This window comes from Labeo rohita, chromosome 17 (assembly GCF_022985175.1).
Source record: "Labeo rohita strain BAU-BD-2019 chromosome 17, IGBB_LRoh.1.0, whole genome shotgun sequence".
Taxonomy (NCBI): domain Eukaryota; kingdom Metazoa; phylum Chordata; class Actinopteri; order Cypriniformes; family Cyprinidae; genus Labeo; species Labeo rohita.
The window spans coordinates 19,120,039-19,139,953 of record NC_066885.1 but is presented as its reverse complement, the minus strand read 5'-3'; the positions used below and the strand labels follow the sequence as shown (position 1 = coordinate 19,139,953).

General features: G+C 34.6%; 1 protein-coding gene across 1 annotated transcript; it reads left to right on the top strand.

Moving 5' to 3' along the window:
* Nucleotides 1-1,543: 1,543 nt before the first annotated feature.
* traf3 (TNF receptor-associated factor 3) lies at nt 1,544-18,885 on the top strand. The gene is made up of 11 exons (XM_051134117.1): nt 1,544-1,951; nt 9,566-9,822; nt 11,790-11,841; nt 12,016-12,120; nt 12,330-12,494; nt 12,928-13,008; nt 13,154-13,228; nt 14,159-14,251; nt 14,400-14,540; nt 17,055-17,238; nt 17,318-18,885. Exons 2-11 carry the CDS (start codon nt 9,569-9,571, stop codon nt 17,887-17,889), a joined length of 1,722 nt encoding a protein of 573 aa, XP_050990074.1. The 5' UTR covers nt 1,544-1,951; nt 9,566-9,568; the 3' UTR covers nt 17,890-18,885.
* Nucleotides 18,886-19,915: the final 1,030 nt, after the last annotated feature.

Here is a 19,915-nt window from a genome sequence, read left to right as displayed (position 1 = left end):
CACTGAGTTATTCAACCTCTGTACATTACATTTTGTTATATTTAGTGTGTTAATTGTCAATATAAATTATAATGGTTACACTTTATTTTAAGGTCCAGTGACTATGGCTTTTGCCTCAATAAACTCCTTATTTGGTGCTTATTAATAGTTTGTAAAGTAGTTAGTAGTTGTTAACTTAGCCAATATGTTAATAAAAGGCATGTTAACAAGTAACTTTAATAGTGAGAATTGTTTCCTATACTAAAGTGTTACCATTATAATAGTAACACTTTAGATTAGGTAATATTATATTCACTATTAACTATTGAGTTTTTCCTCAGTAAACCTTAATTACTTCTTACTGATAGTAAATAAGGTAGTTGTAATAGGTATGTTTAGGTAGTGGGTATGGTTAAGGCATCTACAATATGGTCTTGAAGAAAAAAGAATTAATATGCTTTATAAGTACTAATAACCAGCCAAAATGCTAGTTATATGCATGCTAATACATACCTAGTTAAAGGATTAGTTCATCCACAAATGCAAATTCTGTCATTAATTACTCACCCTCATGTTGTTCCAAACCCGTAAGACCTTCGTTCATCTTCTGATCACAAATTAAGATGTTTTTAAGAGCTTTTTGACCCTGTATAGACAGCAACGGAACTACCACGTTTTCAGTCCAGACAGGTAGTGAGGACATCCTTAAAAAATCCATGTGAAATCAGTGGTTCAACCGGTGTGTTATGAAACAGCGAGAATACTTTCTTAGCGCAAAGAAAACAAAAATAGCGACTGTACTTAACCATTTCTTCTCTTACGTGTCGGTCTTAACATGAGTTCAGGAGAGTACCACGACGCATGCGTGTGGTGCTGCTAACGCAGGAGCCAGAGTTCTAATGTAGAACCCGGATGAGCTTTGCTTTGTTTACAAGCAGAGGAATGCACACGAGTGGCTGTGGTACTCTAATGAATGCGAGTTTTCATCAAAAAATACCTTAATTTGTGTTCCGAAGGTGAAGGAAGGTCTTAAGGGTTTGGAACTACGTAAGAATGAGTAATTAATTTAAGAATTTAAATTTTTCGGTGAACTAACCTTTCATAGTGAATAGTGTTTCCTAGTCTAAAGTGTCCCCATTGTTATATGCGATGAAAAGCTTGGAAGATTATCGGTGAATCACAGTAAAGAGAATTTATTACTTAATTGTCAGTTATTTTAATACATTACGCTAAACTAAACCAAAAGTTAGTTTAGAAACTAGCTAAAATGCAATACGTTTTTTCAGTTAGTCAAGTTTATTACTCAAGTAACGAAAATGTTTTTGTAATTAACTAATAACCCTGCACCGTTACCTATTATTTCAATATAGTGTTTTGTCACACAAAACAACTATGAAAAATATAGTATCGTAAAGGTGTTTGAATTCGATTCCTTCAGCTTGATACTGTAAGTAGATTTGAGCAGTAGCCAAATGCACGCACCTCAGAGTTCATCACCTATTAGAAACACGTGGAAAAGAGCCGCTGAAGTGAAAGCGATTCTGTCATGAGCTCTGGCTCCACCCAGCGGCCAGACGCTACGTTGCAGCTTATTCGTTCTCTATGGCGTCCTTTTACAACCAGCTACAATTTTTTTCATGACGGGGATTTCCTGAGGAAGTCAGAGCAAGGGGGCTTTCCAGTTACTAGACTTGATATCAACAGCACCCTGCCACAGTGGCGGCTTCTCTACCTTTTCGTGTACCTCAACCGAGTCGTTTTTGGAACATTCCGATGTCAAAATGACCCGTTTTGATCCAACGGCCGTTGTTGCCTGTTTGAGAAGCGAGGACGGAGCTGTGGCCGCGTAAATTTGGACGTTGTTGTCTCGGTGTGTCTGTCATATGAGTGGACCATCCGTGGCTCCCTTCGTGAAATTCTTCAGAGAAACACGGTTGGATCATCGGACGACATCGTTGACCAACTGATTCATGTAAGTGGATGGCTTTTTCACAGGTCCACATGTAAAATAATGTGTAGCTCGTGTTACTGAAAGGTGAGATTAGGCAAACGCGAAGTCTATGGGTTCACCTACTGTAATCAAAGTGTGTCCTGCTTTGATCTGAGATGTTCACCTGCTCTCCTGGACAAATATGGATCTTTTGGCTTCCGATTCTTTAAGTTGTGAAACACGTAACGTTAAGGCTATCAACATGTTAACAGGTTAAATCCTGAACAGCTGCTTTCACAAATTCATGATGGATGATTTTGCTACCAATGCTGCTAGAAGACCTTCTCACCTTTGCATGTCTATGTGTAGTGTGCTATCTACTTTGGCTTTTATTATGAGATCACAGTTGTGATCTTTTAATATTTAAGGGTTTATAAATTCCACATGTACGTTTTATATAGGCTTTGTTGTATAGAAAGGACGTATGGTCTTCGAACTGAAGCCTGTATAACCTTCATACAGTGTGATCTTTAATGTTTTTCTTCTCTTTAATCTTCTGTGGTCTTATTCCTTGGGGGCAATACCTAACTTGCAAAATTCTTGCATGATTTAGGCCTGTACGCTACTGATGGAAAAAACCATGATGGCATACTGTATTCCACTGTTGGATGCAGTTTATGAGACAGAGAATGGGTGTACTTCTGTCTTACATATCATATTCTAATCAGAAACGACTACTTTTATCAGTGTATATGAGTTTTAACGCAATGCTTCTGTACTAATTTAGTTTTAAAAATAGAGATTGACCAATACTGATTTTTCACAGCGAATATGATGATTGTTTGTATGTGTGTCAGATAACCTATATGTAAAACTGATATTTTATGTGTGCAAAATAACACACAAACATAACACGTAGTGTTTTAATTATGTTGATCAACATTTACAAATAACGACAGCTAATAAAAATCATGTGTCTGTAAACACTACGTCATTTGGAATGTTTTTGCTCACCAAGGCTGCATTCATGTGATAAATTTTGTAAATATTTTTACAATTTAAAATAGCTGCTTTCAATAGAATTTTTTAAAAATGTCATTTATTCTTTTAATGGCAGTGCTGAATTTTCAGCAGCCATTAATCAAGTGCTCAAGAAGCATTTCTTATCAGTGTTGAAGGCAGTTGTTCTGCTTAATATTTCAGTGGAAACCATGAGGCATTTTTTGAGCATTCTTTAAATAGAAAGTTCAAGAAAAACACATTTTTTTTTAAATAGTAATGTTCATAAAAGTTTAATTTCCCCAAAGAAATAAATGTCTTTAATTAAGTGTAATTATGTTGAATGCTAAAAAAAAAAGTAACTATTATATCCAGAGTTTGGCCATATTTAATTTTCCTACAAGCTGTGGATGCATATGGTGACTGTTATGTAAATTAGGTAATGTTATACCAAGAAGAATCATATGAAATATATCAGCAAATTTGATATTAAATAAAGTGACGGCTAATAAAGTAGAAAAACGCGAATGTAGATCCGTCTCTATTTAAAAACACTGCTGAAAAAACAGCCAGTGGACAGGAGCGGTTTGAAGATCTAAAACAGTCCAACATGTGCTGCTGTGTGCAGATCAAAACTGAGACTGTTTGAATCCAGCTTTCACTCTCAGAATAACACAGTAAAGTGTTGTGATACACTACAGGGGCCTGATTTCAACAGAAGTTGGAGCAGACGCTCTGCTAAAAGCAGAAGGTGGCTGAGAAGATGACATAAGCCCAGCTTGTTCCTTTTCACATAAAGTAACCCCATTACTTTTTACCCATCACACCTTCATCATATGTTCACCTCTGAAATGGTGTTTTATTCCTGTAAGTGACCTATAGTAGTCACACTTGTCTTCCTCTAGTAAAAGGTCAGGCCAGAAAGAGGTGATATTCCCCTTCTTACTTCTCTTTCATTTTTGTTATGAGATCTCCTGCAGCGCAAATACATTCAAAGAATCCGTATTACATTGACGCTTCTCAGCTCTAAACTAACAGTCTGAAATGTATTGTGTTACACGTTTCACCTGCAGCTCTCTCTGGTATTATGTTCTTTATGAGATGGATGCTTGCTTAACACTAACATTTCTTAGTCTTAGACCTAGTTTTTATTTTCTTTTTTGTTTTTAAGTCACACATTTCAAACTGTAAGTGCACTGATAATATGGGACACATTTTTGTTGTTCAGCTTGCTTTTTGGGACACGCTTCTCTAAAATATAAAACATTAACATTAAAAAATAGTTCACCTGGAAACCCCGTCCTTATTGACTCACCGTCATTCTAAACCTGAATGACCTGAATGTCTCTATAAAGTGAAAGTAAATGGTGAAACAGTTCATTAATTGAATGGAAAAGGATGTCTTAGACATTCTGTTAAACATCTCCTTTTGTTGTCTACGAAAGAAATAAAGGCATACGGGTTTGTAACATGACGGTGAGTAAACTGTTGCGTTACGTCTTTGACTAGGTCACAATTTCAAGTTGTATTTCACCGTGAACTTCACACTGCCGTTCAATAGTTTATTTTAGATAAATTACTGCATTTATTCTGCAAGGACACATTAAATCGATCAAAAGTGACGGCAAACGCTTTTTAGAATGCTGCAGCGGAGTTCTCTTTCTATTGAAATTTGCATGTCAGTTTCAACAAATAAGTTGAGCAGCACAACTATTTTCAACATTGAAAATAATATTTCTTGAGTATCAAATCAGCGTATTAGAATGATTTCTGAAGGATCGTGTGACACTGACGACTGGAGTAATGATGCTGAAAATTCAGCTTTGACGTCATGAATAAATTACGTTTTAAAATATATTAAAATACATTGTTATTTTAAATCGTAACGAGATTTCACAACTAAAACTTACTATTTTATTGTATTTTTTATTAAATAATTGCATTCAGAAACAAACAAGCAAGTTAAATCGTTCCCAAGATTTGTACTTCGGTAGTGTATGGGAATTTTTGTTTATAAAATTGATTCATTATTTAGTTTCTTTTACATTTGGATAAGGTCACCTAATTCCTGGCATAAACAATAGTTTACTAGCAGCTGCCTAACGTCTTTTTTTTCTTAATGGGTGTTTATGTGCTTGTGTGTGCGTCTGTGTGGGTGTGTATGTGTATTGTCAGCAGTGACAGAGAGGGATGAGGCAGCAAATGGAAAAGCCCCTTAAATATTCCTGGAAATCCCTAGAGAACTGCACGTTCTGGTCAGCCACCAGTACATGGATTTGTATTTCTACTCTGTTGAATATTCTTTTATTTGTTTGTGTAGTTGCATTTCTTTCTCAGAGTCTGTGGATTATTTCAGGGACAGTTTTATGCACACTTGTAGGTGGTTTTATTTCTGACTTCAGCACAATGCAGCGTAAGGCGAGAGATAAAGGTAGGGAAATACCTGTGCCTAAGTAAAACAGAAACAAAATCAGCGACCAGATCCACTGAACTTTCCAACGCAACTAACTGGGAATATTCACTTTTGTTTTCATGAGGGACTCTGGATTTGTTTTTCAGTCGTAGTGTAAAGATATAAGTTAAGGTACTGTCGTCATAGTTTTACAAAAGGCATGTTGAGCCATGGAGAATGTTTGTGAAACACCCGTCACTAAGGCTGTAACGCGTTGTGTACGTCAGATGGGATTTAAAATTTCTTGCTGAGAGTGTGAATAATTTGATGGGTGTGACTATGTGTGTGTGTGTGTGTGAGCATCCCACATGGCTGTCCAAACATGGTCATCATCTTCCTTCCAAAAGCTATCTGTATCTGGGCAACAAACCTTTAATCGCTTGAAGAAAATAAGAGTGCCTGTTCAAAAAAGTTTTTGAATGGTTTTTAGCATGTTGCTATTATGGCAGTAATTATAATAACGATTATTTTGGTCAATATTGAAATTGATGATTATTTAATATCATTGCGCAATGATTGCTCATCATTGCACAAACAAAAGTAGATACAAATAAATATTTATATATTATACATTTGATAATAAACAGTACAACATGAATGGAATAAAATTGAAAAAAAAATGCAAATATGAAAGTTTCACTGGACTTCCACAGTGCACTATAGCATTTGATTTTACTTATTTTAATATACATATCAGTCAAAAGTTTTTGAACAGTAAGATTTTTAATGTCTTTTTTTTTTTTAGCTTGCATGTATTTGATCCAAAGTACAGCAAAAATGTAAAAATATTTTTACTATTTAAAATAACTGTTTTCTATTTAAATATATTTTAAAATGTAATTTTTTCCTGTGATTTCAAAATTGATTTTTTTTGCATCATTACTCCAGTCACATGATCCTTCAGAAATTATTCCAATATGATTCGCTGCTCAAAAAACATTTATTATTATCATTATGTTGAAAACGGCTGAGAAGATTTTTTTCAGGTTTCTTTGATGAATAGAAAGTTTAGAAGAACAGCATTTATCTGAAATAGAAATCTTTGGTAACATTATAAATGTCTTTATCATCACTTTTGATCAATTTGCATTCTTGCTAAAGAAAAGTATTAATTTCTATAATTTCTTTCCCAAGAAATAATATATACTGACTCCAAGCTATTGAACGGCATAGTGTATAAAGTTACAAAAGCTTTTCTTTTCAGATAAATGCTGATCTTTGGATCTTTCTATTCATCAGAGAATCCTGAAAAAATATACTCAACTGTTTTAAATATTGATAATAATAATTATAAATGTTTCTTGAACAGCAAATCAGCGTATTAGAGTGATTTCTGACGGATCATGTGACACTGAAGACTGGAGTAATGATGCTAAAAATGTAGCTTTGATCACAGATCTAAATTCAATAAAATATATTCAAATAGAAAACAGTTATTTTAAATAGTAAAAAGTAAAAAACAATAAAAATAAATAAAAAAAATCTTACTGTTCAAAAACTTTTGACCGGGTGTGGTTTTTTTTTTTTTTTTTTTTTTGTTTTTGTTAGTTTATTTATTTACTTATTTATGTGCGTGCATAGATGCATGATTTTGTTAAATGAAAAATAAACGTATTTATATATTAAAAAATATTTTTGGCATATATAGTATAACAGGAGAACAATAGCAAAAAGCAATCAGTGATGAGAATAAGATTATATAACAAGTTATCTAATCAAATGTTAAAACATTATAAATTTGTTCATAATTGTTGGAAGCCATAATTGTAATTGAAAATAAAAATTTGATTAATCCTGCTGGTGCAAGTAAAGGTTCTAGTCTATTTTTCAATGTAAGTTAATGGGATTTTCAGCCATTTTGTCATTCACCAGCTGATTGGTTGAAAAAATTGTTGCACACCTCTCTTCAACAAGTCTCACAATTTGAGGTGCCATTTTTGTCCTTAGTACAGTACAAGCGGGTCGAGTTACATGCTAAAGTACAAGCTTGTTCATATCTGTAAGCATGAATATGTCTTAGCAAACAATAATACTAATGTTTTCACATCAAGAGCAGTTGTTTGTCACTAGATGTTTGGCCAAACCGATTCGACTGATCTGACTGAGCTCTAATTTCCCAATTCAGAATATTTCTTTATGAGGTTTACCTACCTTCATAAAAATTCACCATAAATAGCTATAATTTCAGTTTCCTTTTGTGTCGGAAAGTCTCTGTACTGGAGAAGAGGCATGTGCGGTGGGTACCAGTCACTCTTGTGGAATAACTGTGGTATCCTCTGCTTAAAGGAATTCTAACAGCATTCAGCAGTGGAGTCGGGACCTTCCTGTATGTGTGGTTAGCGTGTAGCTGGCTCATAGGGGAGATATTATTAGAGCTCGAGAGCTATGCCTGTTATGAAGGGATTTCCCAGTCTGAGAGCTGCCGGTCAGGAGCTGTTGATGTGGCAATGTAAGCACAATGTTGAAGCGTCGCCTTAATGGCAAGCATTAGAATATGAAAATGTAAGAGGAGATGACTAACTTCTATCTGTCTGACCTCGGCTCAAGACGTGGAACAGGCAGAGGCAGAAGACAAGCTGTTGTGATGTCAGACGGCATTTAAGAGGTTAATAAGTCTGACGACGCCCTCGTCACTTACTCGCAATCAAGATGATTGAGTCATGGCTTACTTTGCCGTCATGTTTTTCATAAGCAATTATGAAATGAAAATGCTGACATCATTTTATGGTAATTTGGTTTTGTGTGTATCAGAAACGCTGCTTTTGTAAAGGTGGATGGACAGATTCACTTTATGTATATTTAAAGTACTTTTTTTCCCCCCCATTGTTTCTTTGATTAATAAAAAGGTCCAAAGATCAGCATTTAGCTGAAATAAAATTCTTTTGTAACATTATACACTATGCCATTCAAGCTTAGAGTCAGTATGATTATTATTTTTTATTATTATTTGGTAAAAAAAAGATAGAAATTAATACTTTTATTTAGCAAGGATTATTTAGCAAGGATTCAAATAGAAATCAGTTATTTTAAGTAGTAAAAATATTTTAAAATGTTACTGTTTTTGCTACACTTTGGATCAAATAAATGCAGGCTTGGTGAGCAGAAGAGACTTCTTAAAAAAAACAAAACAAAAATCAAAATCTTACTGTTAAAAAACTTTTGACTGGCAGTGTTTATATATATATATATATATATATATATATATATATATATATATATATAATATTAGGATTCTCAGGATTTTTTGATGAACATAACGTTAATTGCTGTTGTGATAAAAACAACAGCATTTCTTTGAAATGTTAGAAATGTCTTTTCTGTCCATTTAATCTGTTTAATATGTCCTTAAATAAGACAATTTCATTAATTTTATTAAAAAATATATTACTGACCCCAAACTTTTTAATGGTAGTATTTATTTTATTTTATTTTATTTTATTTTATTTTATTTTATTTTATTTTATTTTATTTTGTTTCATTTTATTTTATTTTATTTCATTTTTTATTTTATTTTATACATGGGGAATTTATATTTCTCTGCTAAGCTAATTTCAAGCATTTCCACAAATTTCCGCAGCTAACATGATGAGCTACACCGGTGGTTTCTCTAGCAGGACACCTGTGTGAACTTGAGAGGAACTGACTCATTCATCCAGTAAAATCATCTTGGGACTAGTAAAAGTAATTACAAGAGTGAAGTTAGACAACTGAAAGTCAAGCATGATTTGTTTGCAGATGCCACTTGGTTTAATCTATTGTTGATATTTTAAGTGTCCAAATGCTTTTGGGGGTTTCAGCCAGTCACACCTTCAATTCATCAAACTCTTCTGACTTAATATGGTTAAAAACACTATTCCTACTAAACACTTAACAGCACTTGTGTTCTTGAAACAATGGCAGCGAGGCGGCCACAAATTGGTGTTTGCCAAGGGGGTCTGGATCCAATCAGACAACAGCCTATTCCATTTTAGTATGAATAATGTTTCCCAGACAATACAGAAATCTTGACAGCTTCAGTCTGGACAAGAAAGAATTTCATATGCCAAAGATGACAGTCGGCTATCATTTTTCGTGTTTCAGGATGTCATGTTTTTGGAAGTCATTGTGAACCTTTTTCTGTAACTGATATATTCATCATTTCAACTTTTCTCATGTACTTTTTATGGGCGTAGAGTTTAGATTCTAATCTGGGTGTTTTTCTTCAGGTCATGTCCGCAGGGCGTAATGTGGAACAGCAGATTGCCCTGCAGCAGCGTCCTCCGTCTCTTGCCGTGCCCTCCATGGCCCAGCGGCCCAGGTCCGAGCCGGGCTTCTTGCCCCTGCTTGGTGGATTCAGGGACCGCTTTGTCACGACGCCGGAGGCCAAGTATTGCTGCGAGTCTTGCAGCCTAGTGCTCTGTAAACCTCGGCAAACTGAGTGTGGACATCGCTTCTGCGAGAGCTGCATCGCAGACCTGCTTAGGTGGGCGACACTTCATTAGTGAGCTTCATACAAATGCTGTGTTAATAAGAATATGCAGTATCACAAGTCAAGAAATAAGCCAAGCTACATCAGATATTTATTTACATAAAGCTGTTCCAGCATATTTCTTATCCTGATAGTGTGTGGGTATTCTTTATCTGGATTGCATTTAGTACTAAGTTGCACAAAATGGAAAATGGCACAAATTTTTATTGACTTATTCTTTGGTAAAAACAACCTCCAATGTAAAAAGTACAGTATATAATTTATGCAATATGCTAGTAGGGGGTTAATAAGAAAAAAAGTTTTGAAATCTTATAAATAGAGAGCTAGATGGGTGATTTTTTTTTTAAAATAATAGACGTGTTTTTTAGTGAAATCATTAATGAGAGAATGGATGACAAATCAGATGACAAAACTGAAAGGTTATTTTCCCATTGTGAGATCATATAAAAATACCACCCATCATCAAATGTGGCCAGAAGCTATACCCTCATCACCTCCAAATGTTGTTTTATTGATTTTAATGTGACCACAATGTGTCTTGGGTGCATTTACACCTGGATTTTATGGTAAAGTGATGTTCGATTTATCTGATTTCCTAAAATGCATGTTATTGCCAGATGTACAGTGAGCCAGTTTTGCTAAATATGATTGAAATGAGGGTTTCTCAACTAGCAATTTTTTTAAAGACAAAATGGTAACTTTACAATAAGGTGTCATTTGTCAACATTAGCTGATATATTAAATAACATTTATTAACTAACAACGTTAGTTAATAAATATACAGTTGTTCATTGTTAGCTCATGTTAGTTGCATTAACTGATGTTAAGATACACAAATTCTGATTTTGATAATGCATTAGTAAATGTTGAAATTAATATTAAGTAAGATAAATAAATGCTGTAGAAGTATAGTTCATCTAAAAATTAAGATTCTTCTTATTTGAATTCACCTAACAACGGTTTTCTGTCTTTTTAATTAATTAATTTATTTTTATTTTATTTTACTTATTTTTTAAGAAGAACCAGGCTTTATATTGTCTTGAAAAACCCAAATTGACAAGGTAGCTTAATTTTTAAAGTGTGATTTCTAGACATTTATAAATCTCCATGTGTGTGTTTTTAATAAATATACATTTTTCTAGTTACCTCCAACTTTAAAATATTTTATTGAATAGCAATTGTAAGAAATATTGGTAACCGTTTACAGTAAGGTTCATTAGTTAATATTAGTTATATATATATATATATATATATATAGAAAACAGTTGTTAAGAGGGTGAATTAAAATAATAAGTATCTGTTTTATTGAATTTTTTTTTTTTTGAATATTTTAATGTTTGTTTTGTCGGTAACTCTTTACAATAAGGTTTCTTTAGTTAACATTAGATGGACTAAACTTCTACAGCATTTATTAATCTTAGTTAATATTAATTTCGGCATTTACTAATGCATTATTAAAATCAAAAGTTGTGTTTGTTAACATTAGTTAATGCAACTAACATGAACTAACAATGAACAACTGTATTTTTATTAACTGATGTTAACAAAGATTAATAAATACTGTGATGTACTGTTCATCGTTCATTTTTAAAGCGTGATTTCTAGACTTGGAAAATGTATGTAAATGAACAAAATGATAAAACTCCATGGGTGTTTTTATAATAAATTTACATTTTTCTAGTTATGCTCAACCAAGTTTTATTAAGTAAAATATATTGAGTAAAAAATATTTGTAAAAATTCTTACCATCAGTCCTTCACAAACAACTTGACAAGTCATGGGGCCTTTGAATATTGTTGTGGATGTTAGATGGGCCTAAAAGTCAAAATGGTTGAAAACCACTGATCTAAATAGCATTTCAAAATAAACTTGGGGTATTCCCGTTATTTTATTTTAAAATGTAGGTCATTTGAACTACATACAATATGCTTACAATTGGATCTGACTTTTTTCTTTTTCAGTAAGCCTAACCCAGTTTGTCCAGCTGATCTAGAACCACTCTTTGAAGATAAGGTAAGAAAGTGAAGCCAAAACCTACAAGGACACACCCACTCCGTTACATATTAAATCTCACTCTCACAGCTCCAAGTGAAAGTACTGTGGGCCATATAACAGGCACACAACACATCTCTATTTTACAAACCGTGTAACGGATTAATTAATTTATTTTCTCTCTCATGATGTTAGATATTCCGGGATGTTTGCTGCAATAGGGAAATTATGGCTCTGAAGGTCTACTGCCGAAGTGAGAAAAATGGATGTAAAGAACAAATGAGTTTACAGCAGGTCATGGTAAGTCATATGATTCTTACACACAATAGTCTACATATCATATGGTAAATTCCTCACGACTAGAACCTGCCTGGAGCACAGAGAAATGTGAGCCTAGACTTCAACAAACTAGTGGATGTAGTTTAATAGTGCATAGATGACATGCCGTGTGTTTGTTAGAGTGCAAAATTCAGATTTGTCTCTTTATTTATTTATTTTTTTTAAAACAGGACCACTTGGAAGTTTGTCCGTACTTCGAGGTGCCGTGCCCCTTGGGAAAATGCAAGGAGAAGATGATGAGGAAAGACATGTCTGAGCACTTGAGCCGCAAATGCAAACACAGAGAGATCACCTGTGAATTCTGCAATCACAAGATGGCCCTCACCGAACTACAGGTACCACATGTTACTCAAAATCCCCTGGTTCCCATAAAAAGGACCTGAAATCTAATGGAAAGTACTTAGAAATTCAAGAGATCTTTTTTCAGCTCTCATTGAGTTTTTTTTCCTTGATTGGAATTAGTGGACGTCTCAGTTCCTCTATGAGAAGTATTCCCCTTGTGTCTGTCATTAATGTCCCATGACCTTTGAGTTTCACATTTGTACAAGGAACTTAGGGGAATCTCCCGTTATGTTGACTGTCATTTAGAGAATGATCGATGTATGTTTTCACTTCAAGAATGCTTTGTTTTTCCGCCTGGTTGATCCTGTCATTATTACTCCACACACTAACAGGTTTTTTTTTTTTAACCGTGAGTGTCTTGAACCATGAAAGTGTCAGTATGTATGTTTGAGTGCATTTCAGTCTAACAGTCATCTCTCTTTACAGAAACACAAAGATACAGTCTGTCCCGCAATTCCTGTAGCATGCCCTAATCACTGCTCGTTTCCTTCCATTCTGAGAAGTGAGGTAGGCTTGGAGTGCACTTTTGATTCATTCACTAACTTGTGTATGTTTTGCATTTAAACGCATGAATGGTGATTTCGATTGCAAGTGAATGATTAAGGCAGATTAATTGAAATATATATTTATGAGATGAATGTGTCTCCTATAGCTGTCCATTCATCAGCATGACTGTCCAAAGGCCCAGGTGACCTGTTCCTTTATCCGCTACGGATGCTCATTTAAGGTGATATTCTTGAGCAGATATTGATTTAAAAGACATATGAAATGTACTAACAGTACTGTAGTACTTAATTTGGTAACACTTTACAATAAGGTGTCATTTGTTAATTGTTTAACATTTTTGTTAATGTTAGTTAATAAAAATACAGTCGTTCATTTTTTATGTGCATTAACTAATGTTAACAAACACAACTGTGATTTTGATAATGCATTAGTAAATGCTAAAATTAACATTAAGAATAATAAATGCTGTTTATTATTAGTTAATTTTAACTAATGTGGTCAACTACTGAACCTTATTGTAAAGTGTTACAAGTATTTGCGTTTTATATTTTTGTTATATATATTTAACATCAACATGATAATGATAATAAAATATTTCTTTGTTTAATTGATGTTGCTGTTATATTGTGGTGGAAGTCATAAGTTCAGTCAAATATTGTGTATATTGTGGTTCAAGTGTTTCTTTATTTTTTTTTTTTTTTTTTTTTTTTTACTGAATTCACTACCAGTCAAAAGTTTTTGGACTGTAAGATTTTTAATGTTTTTTTTGAAGGAGACTCTTTTGCTTAGCAAGCCTGCATTTATTTGATTTGAAGTACATTACAAATTATCTTGAACAGCAAATCAGAATATTAGAATGATTTCTAAAGGATCATGTGACACTGAAGACTGGAGTAATGATGCTGAAAATGTAGCTTTAGTCACAGGAATAAATTACATTTTAAAATGTATTAAATCATAAAGTGGTTATTTAAAGTAATAAAAATATTTCAAAATGTTACTGTTTTTGCTGTACTTTGGATCAAATAAATGCAGGCTTGGTAAGCAGAAGACACTTCTTTAAAAACATTACAAATCTTACCGTCCAAAAACTTTTGACTTGTAGTGTATTTTAGAGTTATATAAAAATATGCATCAAATTATTTTAAAGGGACTGAATCAAGAGATGAGGGAACATGAGTCCAGTTTTGCATCTGAGCACCTGAGAATGATGGCAGTCAGAAACACCACACTAGAAGCCAAGGTACACGTTTATAAACATTTATATTTAACATATCCGAAACAAGAAACTGTTGTTTCCGGTGTGAAAATGAATATGCTTTTTCCTGTTCACATTTCCACCATGCATGTATTTACATTAAACACATCCACTGATTAATCTGTGTGTGTAGGTAGAGGATGTTAAGAGCGAGCTGATGGAGCGTTATAAAGTTCTGCCCAGCCTCAGCAGTCGTCTTGCGGAGGTTGAGACTGAGTATGAGGAGATGAGAGAAAAGAACAGGCAGCTGGAGCAGAAGCTAGTCAGCATGCAGGTGAGAGTCGTCATCAAGAAGTGGTTTTACTTTCTTTTGAGTCATTTGGTGAAGCTATAAATAACTTCTACTTTGTATAATGTGATGTAAGTCTGCTGTAGTGTGCAATATTTCAGTCTGACACAGGCTTTTAAGTTTTAATGCCTTTGCTTTGAGACATGCCTCCTACACTGAGACTAAGAAGATGTTGGATTTTAAACAATTAAAAGAAAGAAACATCCTGAAAATAGAAAACACTGAAGATTTCGGTAACACTTTACAATAAGGTTCATTAGTTAACATTGGTTAACTACATTTAACTAAGACTGAACAATTCTTTTACAGTATTTATTAATCTTAGTTCATGTTAATTTCAGCATTTGTTAATGCATTATTAAAATCACAAGTTGTTTGTTATCATTAGTTAATGCACTGTGAGCTAACATGAACAAACAATGGACGACTGTATGTTTTTTTTATTAAAAAACATTAACAAAGATTGTTAAATAGTGTAATAAATCTGTTGTTCATGTTAGTTAATACATTAATGTTAACAAATGACACCTTATTGTAGAGTTTTACCAAGACTTCTGTCAGTAATCAAGTGATAGTGAATGATAGTTCATGGGAGGTGTGTGGCATTTACCATGTATTATACAAATTAAAGTAATAATTCACCCCCCCCCCCAAAAAAATTCTGTCATCATTTTCTCACCCTCATGTCGTTCCAAACCTGTAAGAGATTCTTTCTTCTGCTGAGAAGATATTTTTCAAGAATGTTGATGACCAAACAGTTTACAGTAGCTGTTGACTTCCATCAGTATGGTAAAAAAGTACAGGCAACTGTTTGGATATCAACATTCTTTAAAGTATCTTTTGTGTTTAATAGAAGAAAGAAACTCAAACTGTTTGAGAGGGAGTAAATGATGACATTTTTGGGAACTAGCCCTTTAACTTTGTATAAAAGGTTATTAGATTTCTTCCTTCCATTAAAGGAAAAGTCCACTTCCAGAACAACAATTCACAAATAATTTACTCACCCCCTTGTCATCCAAGATGTTCATGTCTTTCTGTCTACATTTGTGAAGAAATTATGGTTTTTGAGGAAAGCATTTCAGGATTTTTCTCCATATAATGGACTTTATTAGTGATTTTGAACTTCTAAAATGTAGTTTAAATGCAGCTTCAAAGGGCTCTAAACAGTCCCAGCCACGGAAGAAGGGTCTTATCTAGCGAAACGATCTGTCATTTTTTTCAGAAAATATTTTTTATACATTTAAGCACAAAAGCTTGTGTAGCACAGGCTCTGAGATGTGCGTTCACATACTATTGAATCATGTCGAAAGGTCACGCCGAACGTGGGCGGAACTACAGACCCAGTGTTTACAAAGTGAATGCGCAAAGACTAAGAAAGTGCAAGTAAGTCAAACGCTGTTTACAAACAAAAAGGTACAACGATGTCCTCCTCTCAAGTTGTAGGAGAAAATAAGATGGAGTTTTTCGCCATACTCAGTACACAGACGATGAACTTACACGTGATTCGTAGTAATGATGGGAAGTTCGGATCATTTTACCGACTCTGACCTTTGAGTCTCGTTCAGCAAAATGAACAAATCTTTTTTTGAGGCATTTCGTTCATTTTAGCAAAATATAATTAAAATGTTACGTGTTACTCCCCTAACACATCTACTGCTTACACAAACGTTGATCACACTACAAACAAGACAGAACTATAATGCTATAAGAAACAGAAAAGATGAATTCATTGTTTACCTGGGTCTTTAGTCTATGATTAGCTCACCTTACCTCTTATCTGACAAATGTTTGGGTTTGAGTCGTTCATTCATCACATGACAGCCCCATAAGATGAACAAACAACTCGAAACAGGTGAACTAATTCCAGTACAGAACCTAATAGGATGTTGCACATGCGCGACTGAACGTTCAAGAATGACTCATTACTAATTCGTAGCATCGTGGACGCGCATCCCAGAGCCCGTGCTACACAAGGTTTTGTGCTTAAAAATATACACATTTTTATTTTTATTTTACGTCCCCTTGATTCCTCATCCATCTTTTCACACTGAGGACAACTGAGGGACTTGTATGCAACTATTACAGAAGGTTCAAATGGTTGCTGATGCTCCAGAAGCCAACACAATGCGTTAAGAGCCGAGGGTGAAAACTTTTGAATTTAAAAATTAGGGCAAATTTACTTTATTTTGTCTTCTGGGAAACATTTAAACATCTTCTGTAGCCTCGAAAGGGCAGTACTGAATGAAAAAAATATGTTATTTAGGCAAAATAAGAAATAACACATCTCCATTCTGTTCCCCTGGCTCTAAATGCATGGTTTTTCCTTCTGAAGCATCAGTGAGTGTTTGAACCATCTGTAATAGTTGCATATGAGTCCCTCAGTTGTCCTCAGTGTGAAAAGATGGATCTCAAAATCAAACAGTTATTGTTGGAAAGGGTTCAAATACACAAAAATGCTGGAAAACTGTTATTACAATTCTTTGTTTGCGTTTTTTTTAGATGTTAATGAGCGCTCACTCAGAGAAACTGCTTGAGGTTGAGATGGAGCTGCGGGAGCTCCGTCCACTGCGAGCTATGAGAGAGGAGGTGGAGGCTCTGAGAGGGTCCGTGGAGAGCATGCGTTCAATTGTATCTTCTCTCGATTCGGGTCGTGTCGGTTCCAGTTCTGGTTCTCACACCCTGGGTAAGAAAACTTCATATACACCTCGGTTGTTATACATTAAACATGATATGCTTTTAACACATTTCAATACCGTCTCCAGGCTCCTTAGAGCAGCAGCTCTCACGTCACGACGACATGATGAGTGTCCACGACATCCGACTAGCAGAGATGGACCTGAAGCTGCAGGTGCTAGAGACGGCCAGCTTCAACGGTACGCTCATTTGGAAGATCCGTGACTACAAAAGACGGAAACAAGAAGCCGTAGCCTCCAAAACCCTCTCGCTCTACAGCCAGCCCTTCTACACAGGGTATTTCGGCTACAAGATGTGTGCCCGCGTCTATCTAAACGGGGACGGAATGGGTAAAGGCACACACCTATCGCTGTTCTTCGTGGTCATGCGCGGGGAATATGACGCCTTGCTGCCGTGGCCGTTTAAACAGAAAGTAACTTTAATGCTAATGGACCAGGGGCCGGCACGGAAACACTTAGGCGATGCCTTCAAACCGGACCCCAATAGCAGTAGCTTTCGCCGGCCCACTGGGGAAATGAACATCGCCTCGGGCTGTCCACTTTTTGTGGCTCAAACTGTCCTGGAGAACGGAACCTACATCAAAGACGACACCATCTTTATTAAGGTGACTGTAGACACCTCCGACCTCCCGGACCCTTGATTTCATCTTCGCCGGGTCCAGATAATATCAAGTCGCGCAGCCCTCCCAGCCAAGACTTCAAGTTTGGGGTTATAGCAGCCCGAGCCGTAAGCTTGCGCTCTTCGGGAAACAGTGCCTTGCTGGGCTAGATAGTTTCAGCCTTTTGCAGGAGGTTTGAGTAGATGAAATCTCCCATCTCAACCACATCTAAGATGCAGTGAAGAGTAGTACGTCAACTCTAATCAACCACTGTCTTTGGATCTACGGGGACAAGGTGAAATGGAAGCGGATGATGCCTAAATGATGTGTTGGTTAACTAACATCCAGCCCAAAGTACAAGGAAGCTGTTTACACTCGTTATGTTAGCCTTCAATGAGTATGAATGTGTTTGAGGCTAATGGCCATCTCTCATACTGGTTGTTAAGTCTGGAAGGTAACCCTTCATGTTTGGTAATCATGGCAAGTTTTGTATTGGTGGGTTTTTTGGTGGTATTGTAGAATTTGCAAATATTGAACTGACATCTGTTGTGTTGTGAGGATTTGTTGATGGACAGTTGATGTGAATGGGAGTTTTGTGAGTAGAAAGTCTTGTTTGTGAGGGCAGTGGTGGACATGTTTCTGTAGAAGATATAAAGGACCTGACGGGAGCATTCATGAAGGACTACATTGGCACTAAACAGTGACCCCGTGAGGGTTCCATTGTCAAAAAAAGCAAAAACCTCAGTTTTTATGCATGTAAAACCTATTCTTACATGACCTAACCTTCTCTGCGTTTACCACTTTGACACATTATTTTTTGTAATGTTCTAATGAATAGATGCTATGCATCAGAATCTATTGTCCTTTTGTGTTTTGTATTTTATTTTTTAAAACTGTCTGAAATAATGCCTTTATGCCTCCAGCCATGCTGCCAGAGACACATACAATAATCCAGATCATTTTTCATGGTAGGGATGGTTTTTGCACAAGTATTGTTTGAATGTGTAATATATGTATAAATATATCAATATAAAATTGTTGGAAAACATTCTGAATTCTGTTTTTATGGATGTCAAGTTGAAGTACTTTTTTTTTTTTTTTTTTTTTTTTTTTTGGACCTGAGGGGAACTGAAACTTACCTTACTAGACTTTGCGACTGCTTTTATTTCTCAGTGTGCAGTTAGGCAAATGTCATGCTAGAAAAATTTCAATTTAGTTCAATTTAGAACTTTTTTTCACAAACTAATACCGTTATACTTTTTTTTTTTTTTTTATCTCTCTCTCCAATGTCTTATAACAGGTCAATACCTATAATACCCATTTCCTATTGGACAAAAAGTAGCTTTTTTTTTCTTGAGATACTGCTACACTATTAATAATAATAATAATAATAATAATAATAGGCCTAATGAACAATTACAGACAAAAACGCTTAAACCATGTCAACTTTGACATTATTTTCCGTGGTTGTGTGTAATCGGTGGCAAAATTTATTTTATTTTATTTTATATTTTATTTTATTTTATTTTATGGTACAAATGGCTTTGGTTAATGACTAGAGTAAAATATTATTATGAAATATATCTAATATTAGATAATAGATTTATAAAACAGGAATTTAAAAGGAATTAGTTTTAAATAATTATTATGTATAAAATAATAATTAATTGTTATAAAGTAATTATTATGTAGACTTATCCTGAATGGCTAGGGGGAAAAAAAACACTTAAAACTCTCCCATTTTAACATTCTACTACAGAATTAAAACCATTTAGTTTTAAAAAAGTAATTATTATGTAGACTTCTAGACGATTAGAAACAACAAAAAATGCTTAAACCATGTCCATTTATTTTATTATTATTTTTTTTAATAGGAGCAAATGACATTTTATTCTAATGACTAGAGTAAATATTTCAAATATTACATAATAGATTTATAAACCAGGACTTTACTACAGGCTTAAAATCATTTAGAGTAAAAAAAAAAAAATTACGTAGACTTATCCTAGCTGAAAAATTAACTGAACACGCCCATTTTGACATTATTTTTCATGGTTGTATAATCAGC

What these genes read in the sequence shown, in the direction of transcription:
- traf3 (XM_051134117.1), top strand. Translation starts at nt 9,569, where the DNA reads ATGTCCGCAGGGCGTAATGTGGAACAGCAGATTGCCCTGCAGCAGCGT. An exon ending in TGGCCCTCACCGAACTACAG is followed by an intron (nt 12,495 to 12,927) that starts GTACCACATGTT and finishes CTCTCTTTACAG; the next exon opens with AAACACAAAGATACAGTCTG. An exon ending in TTCTGGTTCTCACACCCTGG is followed by an intron (nt 17,239 to 17,317) that starts GTAAGAAAACTT and finishes TACCGTCTCCAG; the next exon opens with GCTCCTTAGAGCAGCAGCTC.